At 45.1% G+C, this 12,219-nt stretch overlaps 1 protein-coding gene across 1 annotated transcript in view; it reads left to right on the forward strand.

Annotated features, from left to right (window-relative positions):
- The window catches only part of Dnah3 (dynein axonemal heavy chain 3), a 167,703-nt gene that overhangs the window by 118,530 nt on the left and 36,954 nt on the right, over positions 1-12,219 (forward strand). The window contains 7 exon segments of the mRNA XM_055627476.1: positions 31-154; positions 255-411; positions 655-798; positions 2,900-3,538; positions 5,221-5,414; positions 6,051-6,267; positions 8,604-8,786. Of these exon segments, the coding sequence (XP_055483451.1) occupies positions 31-154; positions 255-411; positions 655-798; positions 2,900-3,538; positions 5,221-5,414; positions 6,051-6,267; positions 8,604-8,786 (1,658 nt within the window).

A 12,219-nucleotide genomic window follows, 5' to 3' on the forward strand; every position in this document is an offset into this window, starting at 1 on the left:
GTGCAAACTCAAGTGTCTATGTGTTTCCAGGACGATTCACTCGCCATCTGAACATCGTTTCCATCAACGCCTTCGAAGATGAGATCCTAACCAAGATTTTCAGTTCTATCTCTGACTGGCACTTTGGGAAAGGGTTTGATGTCCAATTCTTACGGTAAGAAGTCCCCATGGCTCCCTGGTTATTGACCTGGGGAAGGGGATGTCCTCATTTCCGCTTGATTATGTCTCTGATCTGCCTTCCTCTTCCTACTGAGGTATGGGAAGATGATGGTCCAAGCAACTCAGACAATTTATAGAGCTGCAGTGGAGAACTTCTTGCCAATTCCCTCCAAGTCCCACTATGTCTTTAACCTTCGGGATTTCTCACGGGTGATCCAGGGAGTCCTGCTGTGTCCCCACACCCACATGCAGGTCAGTCGCTACTCTTCCTGTCTCCAAAATCTTTTGGTAATTTTCCTGGATGTGTATTGACAGTATACCTAGTATAATAGGCCTTTACTAACTACAAACTCTTCTCCAAGGTGTGCATGGGATAGTATCTTTTATCTATTGTCTTATTTATACTTCACATCAACCCCAGGATTTAGAGACCTTTTGAACCATCACCACAAGCACTGTCCTTAATACATTCAAATGACTAACTCTGGCCTTTAGGATGTGGAAAAATTTATCCGGCTTTGGATCCATGAGGTTTACCGAGTCTTTTATGACCGCCTGATTGACAATGAGGACAGACAGACTTTCTTCAACCTGGTCAAGGAAACCACCTCCAATTGTTTCAAGCAGACCATGGAGAAGGTAATTCTTCTTCTAGAAGCATCTGGCCTCAGAAATGGGCCTACATTTTTTTTTCAGAGTCTAGATTCCACCCCCAGTGAAGACTCACCACTCTTCTCCCTGAATCATGAAATGGCATATACATCAGTCATTTGATTTGTTGATATTTGATTTGGTCCAACTTTGCTCCACTTCTATGACAACATATAGTTTCAGTATACTCAAAATGGTTAATATATGATGTTATTTTAAACTAATTTAAGGGACTGGGGAAATAGTGCAGTGACTAAGCCAATATTACTCTCGCAGAGGGCCCAGGTTTGAATCCTGGCACCCACATCGAGCAGCTTACAATTAGCTCTAACAAAAGCTCCGGGGATGCAATACACAAGCACTTGCACACACATTCACACACTCAAACATGAAAATATATGAATACACATAATTGAAAACAAAAATAAATATTTAAAAATAAAACTAATTTAACCTAAAATACATCCCACGGACATTTGGATTTGGGGAGCAAAACATAAGTTTTTATACTTTGACCAAAACCTGGGAAAAAAGATGCCAGCGTCACACAGTTGTGACACTTTCTTTTTCTTATTCTGAATGTGACTTTAAACCTAGATATTTGCATCTTAATTTGCTTTATCAAGCAGCTATTGTGTCTCCCCCCCCCCCCCCGGGGAAATTGTCTTGTGCTACATGCATCTGGAGACCAAGAGCAGAGGAATTGACAGGTCCCTCCTATCAGGAGGAGGAACCATCTGAGATCCTCCTCTAGGCAGAGCAAAGAGCACCCACACACCTTTCTGGTGCAGAGCCAACCATGGGGAATGATGCCATCCGCCCACCGTCTTCTGTGGGACCTTACGAGAGCTGATATTCGGCAAATCAGAGGATAACAGATTGGCCCATCCTTCCTCTTCATCTTGCTCCTCCTCCTCCCTTTGTTGCTGTTGTTTTCGGCTTGTTCTCTTGTTTGTTTGTTTTTTTAAAACAGAGTCTTGCCAGGCTGGAACTTGTGATCTGTCTGACTCTACCTCCTTGGTATATGCCACTACACCTGGCTCACATTTTTTTTTTCCTTTTTGAAATTTAAGAAAAAATTTTTTAAACAAGTTACTTTTACTTTTCAAGGCTCCAGTGATTTTAAAGATAATAACAGAACAGCATACAGACTTGCATGCCATCCTTATGCAGGGGCCACGCCAGCCTTCACTGTGCTGTTAAAGCTCTAGTGTGTGTGCTGCCGAGGTGAGCATTCCCCTGATATCAATCTGTTTTGTTTCCTTTTGGGTTTTGAGACAGAGTCCTGACTGGCCTGGAGCTCACTTGGTAGACCAGGCTGGATTTGACCGCACAGATACTGGCTTTTACTAAATTATGTGTACATGAGGCTGCACGTGGTGGCACACTCCTTTGATTCCAGGAGGACCTCTGCGAGTTTACAGACAGTCTACTCTCTCTATAGTTAGTTCCAGGACAGCCAGGGCTACCCAGCCAGACCCTGCCTGAAAACAAATAGAGTAACTGTAGTCAGAGCTGGGGAATTGGCTCAATGGTTAAAAGCACTTCCCACTCTTCCAGAGTTTGGCTCCCAGCACCCACATCAGGCAACCCACAGCGACCTGTAACTATAGCTCCAAGGCACCTGACACCCTTTTCTAGCCTCTGAGAGTGCCCATACACGTGTGGCACACACATACACACACACACATTTTTTAATTGTGTGTGTGTGTGTATATGTACCCATGTGTGGGTATATACATTCGAGTATGCTACCCTCAGAGGCCAGAAGAGGGCATCGGCAGCTCCTGCAACTGGCAGTGTGAGCTGACGATGTGGGTGCCGGGACCTGGACCTGAGTTTTCCAAACACCCCGCAAACACCCTTAACCATTCAGCCAGATCTCTACCTCCACTCACAACCTGACTTACAGTTCTGTCATCAAACCAGCACATCCAAGTATCATATCGAATTTTTTCTATTAATGAGCCATGGCTTGTGTGCTCAGGGAAAACAGGCAAGTCACCCTTTCCCTCCCTCCCTCCCAACTACCCCCAGCCAGCCTGGGCCACAGGCTAAGGGCCCAACTGACACGTGCCTTTCCCCACAGGTGCTAATCCACTTATCCCCCACTGGGAAGCTAGTTGATGATAACATCCGTAGCCTATTCTTTGGGGACTTTCTGAAGCCAGATAGTGAAGTAAAAGTCTATGATGAGATCACCGACCTGAAAGTCCTCACATCAGTGATGGAATACTATCTTGAGGAGTTCAACAGCGTCAGCAAGGCCCCCATGTCCTTGGTCATGTTCAAGTTCGCCATTGAGCACATCTCCAGGATCTGCAGAGTTCTGAAGCAGAACAAAGGCCACCTGCTCCTGGTGGGCATTGGGGGCAGCGGGCGGCAGAGTGCCACCAAACTGTCCACATTCATGAACTCATATGAGCTCTATCAGATTGAAATCACAAAAAACTACACAGGCAACGACTGGAGAGACGACCTGAAGAAGATAATGCTGCAATCTGGAGTGTCCGCCAAGAGCACCGTGTTCCTCTTCGCCGATAACCAGATCAAGGATGAGTCATATGTAGAAGACATCAACATGCTGCTGAACACAGGTGATGTGCCCAATATCTTCCCACCTGATGAGAAGGCAGAGATTGTGGAGAAAATGCAGACTGCAGCCAGGACAGAAGGAGAAAAGATTGAAGTCACTCCCCTGTCTATGTACAACTTCTTTATTGAGAAAGTGAAAAAGAACCTTCACATTGTTCTCGGTAAGAAGCAGTTAAAGTCTGTCTACCCTTGGTCCTCTGGAGTCTTTAGGGTCTTCTCAATATCTTGAACCCAGTCTCCTTTACAGACCCCAAAACTGATCTAAGACCGACCTTTGGTCATAATCTGGACTTCCTCTGGCAAGTGTTCTCAATCTTCCCCCAAAGAAACTGTGTTTAGCCTGTTCCAATCTCTTCAGTCCTCTGAATTCTTCAAGAAAGACCACAGCTTAGCACATTACCTGGCACAGAATGCCAGCGTTTTCCGTGAATGACACTGCCAAACTATCTGTGGACCTAGGGGATGTGCTTAGCCATTCTCTAGTCTTCACCTTTCTCTGTTCCTCCTGCCTCCACACTAGCTAAGCCACCACCGTGTGTCTCACCTCTGCACTGTCCTTTCCTCTCTGTGTCCTTGTTTAATCCTAGACCTTTCTGATCCATTAGTCCAGAATAGTTTTTTTTCCTGTATATGTGTGTGCACATATACATACACACAAATTAAAATGATCACTTTCCGTTAGGATGAGGACCAAAGGATGAAACTTTCTTGCCTGTATCTTATGAGGCCACCTGCTAGACTACCCCTGTATCCTCTGCCCTCATCTCAAGCACTCTCCTCAGTATGACTCCAGCCACCCTGACCTCCACACTTACACCTATGCATCATGCTTCCTCCAAACACTAAAGAAACAGTGAATGGAATTTGAGGTACAGAGCTGAGAGTCTGTGGCTGGGTGGAGATGGGGTCTCCATGCCACACAAGTCATGGGCAACTTTTGTGGGTATGTAATTATGGCTGCCTTATGTTAAATCATAGAGCAAACAAATGAGGCAAAGGCTCTATCCCACGAAGGGATGCAAAGGCCCAATTGTTGCAGTAAATAAAAATGGGTGTTGGGCTAAATATTGTTATTTATTACTTTTTGACCTATAATTATTACGGCAGTATTATTTAACCCATTGTCACAAATAGTAAGACACAAACACCTGCTAGAGTTTATAACTGCCTTCTTTACCTTGGGCCAGGCAGATATTTTTACCTACACTGTCCACTTCCCAGGCCCCATCCAATGCCTTAACCAGCCTTATCTGGGCTACCTTCCATTCAGAATGTTATGAATACTTGCTTATATTTGGTGTTGTTTTTTTTTTTTTTTTCCATCTATGCCATCCTTGGAGTCCTTCCTCCTGGCCCACATGTTTTCTTCTCCACACTAACCACTGTAGCATCTTCCTTCCTCCTCTCTGTCCATCTCCTTCCCCTGATTCTCCTATCCTCAAAAGCCCAGGAATCTTAGCCATGCCTACCCCATTCTGCCCTGCCCAGGTATAGGCTTTTAATCAACCAATCAGGTATACTGTCTTAGGTAGGTTTACACAACAAGAATAGGTATATCCAGGCAGTACCTAGATCTTGAGGGCCAGTAATTAGCATCAAAATACCAGCACCAGACCAACCTCCAAAACACATAAAGGAGATGGGGGGAGGGGGAGACTACCATAATACAGTGAAATTCCATCATAAAAATATCTCATGATTCCTGTTTTCCAGGCTCTTACCATGCTTATTTACATCCCCACATTGCCAACAAGAGGCATCACTGCCCCTTGCAAACCTCTACCTTCTTGCTTCTCCAGCTAAGCCTTGGTGAAGGAGACTAACAAAGCCCATTTTTCATTAGCCATGAGTCCGATTGGTGATGCCTTCAGAACCCGCCTGAGAATGTTTCCTTCCCTCATCAACTGCTGCACAATCGACTGGTTCCAGGCCTGGCCAACTGATGCCCTAGAGCTGGTGGCCAACAAATTTCTTCAGGATGTGGAGCTTGAAGACAATATTCGGACAGAGTAAGCTTTAGCTTCACTTGGATGCCCCAGGTATTCCAAGCTGAAACGCCACCTGGCCATTGATGTTTTTCTAAAGATTTCTCTATTTACGGGTAGAAAATATCTTGTGTTTTAAAATCAAATAACATCTTTGTTAGCTGTTTAATGCAGCACCTTTGCTGGGGGAAAAAAGAAGAAGAAGAAGAAGAAGAAGAAGCAAGGGCCAGTGAGATAACTCAGAAGTTAAAAAGAACCCTGACAACCTGAACCCATATGCAGGGAAAGAGTGAATTGATTCCTGAGAGTTGTCCTCTGACCTTCACGTATATGCTGTGATAAGTGCAGGGATGCCTAGGTACAGCTACATACATGGAGAAGAAATTAACTGTAATTTAAAAGTACTCTGCACTCTGGAAGCTTCTCCAGACTGCCAAAAAAAAAATGGGAAGTCCTGTGTAAACCCTAGGGATTCATTAAAGGGTCAGAGTAGAATAGTCATCTTTCTCACCCCTCTCTCCTTGGCTGTTTACAGGTTGAGTTCTAGAGGGCCAGGCAGTGTGTACTCTCTCGGATGCCCCAGGGCCTGTTACTAGAGCATTGCTAAATCTCCTCTTTAGGAAGTTGGGTCCCATCTAACTTCTTGGATTTCCTTGGCAGGGTCGTGTCCATGTGCAAGTACTTTCAGGAGAGCGTCAAGAAGTTATCAGTTGATTACTATAACACGCTTCTCAGATACAACTACGTGACCCCCACTTCCTACCTTGAGTTGATCCTAACCTTCAAATCGCTCCTGAATATCAAGCGACAGGAGGTGGATATGATGAGGAACCGCTACTTGGCAGGCTTGCAGAAACTGGAATTTGCATCTTCACAAGTAAGCACGTCCATAGAAGAGGGATGTTGGGATGCAGGATGTAAGAAGGCATCAGATAAAGGCAGGATTTAAGCTGGGCTCGTGCAGCTCTCCCTGCTTAATGCATTTTAATCTCAGCTTCATGTGATCCTGGCTCTATTTAAGATTTTACTCAGTTGCTCATTGTGAGGCTTTTCATTTTGGCATTAAATGAGTCTCTCAAAATTTTGTAGTAAGCAGCCAGACGTGGTGGCACATGCCATTAACCCTAGCACTTGTGGGGCAGAAGCAGGAGGAACTCTTGAGTTTGGGGCCAGCCTGGTCTATAAAGTCAGTTCCAGGACAGCCAGGACTATGTAGAGAAACCCTGTGTCAAAAAACAAAACAAACAAAAAATTACAGTAAGATGGGCATGGTGGCACATACTTTTAATCCAGGCACTCGGGAAGCAGAGGTGGATCTCTGTAAGTTCAAGGCCAGCTTGGTCTACAAAGTCAGTTCCAGACCAGCCAGGCCTACCTTGCCAGATAGATAGATAGATAGATAGATAGATAGATAGATAGATAGATAGATAAACAAATAAATAAATAAGTAGATAAATAAATAAATAAGTAAGTAAGTAAATAAGTAAATAAGGTAAAGTAGCATTTATCCTGACTGCTGACTGCTGGTGCTTCTTATAGTTAGGATCTGTAGTATCTTTGTGAGGCCTTGGGCAGAAGGGCAGGAAGGGCTTTGTAAGGTTAAGCCTGGACTCAAATCACAGTGGTCTGACCTGTCACTGTGACACTAGTGACAAGCAAACGTGAGAATCTCAGAGGCGGATTCCACAGCTCTGGCCCTAGGTTTGCCAGGACTAAGGTTGAGAGCTGATGTCCCTCTAGACAAGGAAGAGAAAACCATGTTGTTGGAGAGACAGAAAAGGGATCTAAAATAGTCTAGACCTGAAGAGGGGACGGTAGCACAAGAAAGCATGCTTTAAACCTTGTATGTCACATGCCTGGTGCTGTGTGCCAAAAGACGCAGTCACCACTTCCTGTTACAAAGAGATCACGACATACAGAGGCCAGGTGGTGTGACCATGGTTATTCAGCCTGCTGATCAGTCACACTGGAACTAGATTTAAGCTTGACTTCAGGGCAGATTCCTGACCAGGCCAACCTACCACGCTCTGGTTTCCACCCTGGCTTCTGGGGGTGAAATTGCATAGAGAGAGATTCTAAACTCTTCTTTGGAAAAAAATCAAATGAATTTGATTTTCTGAAAAAGTCTAAACCCCTGAAAAAGCACTGAGGCCCCCATCACTGACTCAAATAGACTCAGAAGACACTTGGGGGAAATGTCTCCAAGGACATTGGCTGTATACAAAGATGGCCGCTCTGGAGGCTGAGGAAACAACAAACCTGTGTTTCTCAGTTCTAGGGGTCAGGAAGTCAAGCTCAAGTTAATGGCAGATACATTGTCTGGTGAGGCCTCTCCTCCCAGTTAGTTAACATTTTGATTTAATTTTTAGTGTGGCATGCATGTGTGTGTGTGTGTGTGTGTGTGTGTGTGTGTGTGTGTGTGTGTATGTGTGTGTATGTGTAAATCCTGTATTAAATTATAAGTAGCTTTAGGATATGTACACCCAGATGCCATGGAAATAAACCGGGGGTAAAACACTTGCCAGGCAAGTGTGAGGACAAAAGTTCAGATCCTCAGAACTCAGCTAAATGCCATGTGGGCAGAAGGGCCCACCTATGATCCCAGCTGGTAGGAGGCACAGACAGGGGATCTCTACACCATGCTGGCTAGCCATACTAGCCAGATAGGCAGCTCCAGGCTTAATTGTGAGACACCTCCTCAAGATATTTGTCAGGAAAGACGCCTAACATCAACCTCTGGCCTCCACATGCACACACATACACAGACACACACTGACAGACACACACTGACAGACACATGCACAGAGATATACACACAAACACACACACACACACACACACACACACACACACACACACAATGGCTTTTAATGGTTTTCTGACTTATCTCTCTCCCCTACCCAACAGTAGCATAGAAAGCCAATAAGGGAAGAAACCGTATCTTTAACGCTTTTTGCTTGCCATTCTATGGTTTATGTGCTTTGCGTAGCTCTTGCTAACTGCCACGCTCAGTGTGGACTCCCTAAGTGTTGAAAGGTTTAGGACATAAACACCAGCCACAAGTCTATGCCCAGAACCATGTCCATGCCAGCTGCTCTTCCTTCCCGCGTTTGCATTTCTGTGTTGCAGAACCAAGCGTGCTGTCATCAACTTTCCATTTTCAGCACTCACACCACTGGGCCTGCATCTCTCCCACACCTTTCTCCTTGCTAGGTGGCTGTCATGCAAGTAGAGCTGACCGCCCTCCAACCCCAGCTCATCCTCACCTCGGAGGAGACGGCGAAGATGATGGTGAAAATTGAAGATGAGACCAGAGAAGCTGATGCCAAGAAACTTCTGGTGCAGGCGGATGAAAAGGAAGCTAACGCCGCTGCTGCCATCGCTCAAGGGATCAAGGTAATGCCCAGCAGAGAGGCGCAGAGGAAGCTAACGCTGCTAAATGCATGTGATTGTGCCCAACTTGCAGATGAGACAAAGGAGCTCAGAAGGTGTGGGGGAGGGTGGGGAGGGAGGGAATTTTCCAAATCCCTACTTAAGAATTAACAAAGAAGGCTTTGGGGCCAACTGTTCTCCATCATACTCTTGAGTCAAAACTAGGACTCAGCATGACCTCATCTGTTAACTTTCCCCTTGTTCACTCTGCCCTAGCTGCAATGACCCTTCTGGCTATTCCTTCCCCAGGGCCTTTGCACTGGCTGTTCTCTTTGCCTCCAGATACCTCCATGCTGTTGTCTTCACCTCTGTCACATTTCTGTTCAATTGTGCAGAGTGTGTGTGCATGTTTGTATGTGTAGGTATGGAACAAAAGTCTTTTGGATGGCAGAATATCCAATCTAGAGACTCACATCTGAAGGTGCTTCTGATAGAAAACAAATTCTCAGAAGGGACAGAGCACATGTTCAGACAGCAGAAGAGAAAAACCTCATTAGCACTGACGTGATATTAGATAGGTCTCGGAGCACTGTTGGTAAATGGCTCCATTTGAGGATCATAGGCATCTTACAAATGACAGATGGGTCAGGGACTAAGAGTTGCTAGCATTTGGGTCAGTAGGGAAATGGACTCACAGAGCTGTGTAGGTCACTACGAGGACTCAAGGTTCAGGACACCTAGGCTAAGACATTTGTCCCTGTGCCTTAAGGAATTAGGGAATTCCTTAGGGAATTTCTTCAGCCATTTGCAAGCATGAGTTTGAGCAAGAGGCAGCAGTGTCTGGCGTCTGTCCTAAATAGGTCATGAGTCACTTTCTTGAAAAGTACAGGCCTTCCAATTGGCGTTTCTCCAGTGGATCCTGAGACCTGACCTCTAGTAGATGTTTTTCATAGGGTCTGATTCCTCCCTGTTCTCAGAATTCACAATGAACATCATGTCCTGGATTGTGAAAGTTGGTTCACTTGCAGTCTCTGTGGCTTAGACAGAAAAGACAATGAAAACCATAAGATATAGCCACTTCCAGGTGCCAGGAACCAGACTGTAGTGTCATTCTATGGTAAAAATGATTATACTAGACACTCCTTCTTACATTTAGCAAATACTTAAGCACCTACTATATGTTAGCACATTTTTAGTCAGGGAAAATAGGAATGAATGAGAAAAAAAAAGCTTTTGTCTCATGGAGATTATATTCTCTGATACTCATGGTCTTGAATCTTTCTAACAGCCCTACAATATACTACAATACACACCATACAGAATTATTCTCATTTGACATATGAAGAAATCATGACACAAGATTTTTCCACAGTTGCATGTCCACCAAGTGATAATGTCAGCATTCAAACCTAGAGCTCTTTGACCACCCCCCCCCAAGCCCTGGCATTTGACCATGATCCCGGAAGATAAAAACTGGCAGCTAGGGACCACATGCATCCAGGGATGCATAGAGTAGTTTATTGATTCATTTTGAGACAGGGTCTTGATATGTATCCCTGACTGACCTTGAGCTCACAATCCTCCTTCCTCACCCTCCTAAATGCTAGGATTATAAGGATTATAACACACTTAGTGGTGTTTTAGGTCAGAACTAGTTAACATTTAAAGATGCGGGTAATTTCAAGTAAAAGTTCTGGAATTTTTGCTTTTTCTCAGGGGAAAAAAAATTAGGACTCTACAACATTGGCTCTGCCTTCTTGGCTGTGCCCATGTCCAGGAATACAAAGCTGCTGTCCTTTTGTGTTGTAGCTCATCAAGCCCCCTCCAGCTAAATTCTGCTCCGATCTCAGTGCCCAGGTCACACATTTAAATGTGTATGACTTTACAGCTCTTTCAGGGTTCTATAATGTAACTGCCCCTTTCCTAGTCTTAGTTTCTGCATCAGCAGATTGAAGGTACCGAGGAAAAAACAAAAACCATGTGGACTGGGGAGATTTCTCAGCGTTTAAAAGCACTAGCTGCTCTGGCACAAGACCTGAGTTAGGTCCCTAGGACCTACATGATGGTGTGCAACTATAAGTTCAGTTCCAGGGGGTCCAACACCCCTTTCTGGCTGCCGCGGGCACCAGGAATATATGTGGTGTACATATATACATACAGAAAAAGACTCAGACAGATAAATAAATAAGTAAATACACAAGTAAGTAAAGAGTATGTGGCATGTGCCAGACAGAGGTCCACATTAGTTTCTCTCTGAAACTGATGTTCTTTGCCCTCTACCCAGTTTGGTGGTCTAGCTTCTCACCAAGTGTAGGAACCATTTGGAAGGAACTGTCCCAACTGGGATTCTGCTCTGGAATGTCAGGGCAAACATCAAACCTGCTAGGTAGGGAGGGAGCTGAGCCCTGACATGGGGCTTCTGAGGATCTGACAGGGACTTGTCACCACTCCCTGGGCAATCAATCAAATGCCACCTTGGGTTTCAGTGGGAAGGGTGAGCCCAGATCCTGCAGGTCCTGGGGGTGAGTCAGGCAGAAGAACCACCCAGGGAGGAGGAGAGAGAAACCTGTCTTGCTCCACAGTTTCCCTGGGGCGTTTCTGTGGACAGAGTCTCTTCCTGAAGTTTCCAGGGCTGTGGTTCTTCTCTGTATGACTACTGCGTTTCATACAGTGTAGAACAGCAGACCTAGACAACATCACAGGCCCCACAGAGCAAAAAGAATTCGCACTGGGAAGATTTGGAGATGGAAAGGAGACGGAGATGGGCTCCCAACACTCGATGCATGGGCACAGCAGTTTCTTGAACTGGCAGGTTCTTGTCAATCATGGCACATGTATGTGTCATCCTGGCATCTAGGAAGCAGAGATAGGCCAGCCTGGACTGCTGCATATGCCCATCAAACAAACCCAACAGTAGCTGGTCAGTTCTTCTGACCAGACTACTAAAATCACACCTGCCCCTTAGTGAGTCTAATCTTCCAAAATCACTGCAGCATGGATTTCATTTCATCCAAATACACTCGCTAAGTATCTGATAGCCCTTACATCCACGGCACTGCTGACACACAGGGGCCATTCTTCGTTATAAGGTTTTTGATCATACAAACACGGGTCATAATAACACACACAAAATATTTTAAGGTAAAGTGGAAATTTTTAATCTTATTTTAATAATAATAATAATTTATTTTTTAATAATTTATTCACTTTGTATTCCGGTTGTAATCCCTCCCTCTTCTCCTCCCAGTCCCTCTCTCCCTTCCACCTTCTCCCCCTATCTCTCTCCCCTAGTCCACTGATAGGGAAGTCCTTCTCTCCTACTGCCTGACCCTAGCCTATCAGGTCTTCTCAGGACTGCCTGGATCCTCTTTCTTTGTGGTTAGGTCAACCCACCAGGGAGAAATGACCAAGGAGCAGGCAACCAAGTTCATATCAGAGACAGTTCCTGTTCCCCTTA

This window comes from Psammomys obesus, unplaced genomic scaffold (assembly GCF_907164565.1).
Source record: "Psammomys obesus unplaced genomic scaffold, mPsaObe1.curated_primary_1811, whole genome shotgun sequence".
In the NCBI taxonomy this organism is placed as follows: domain Eukaryota; kingdom Metazoa; phylum Chordata; class Mammalia; order Rodentia; family Muridae; genus Psammomys; species Psammomys obesus.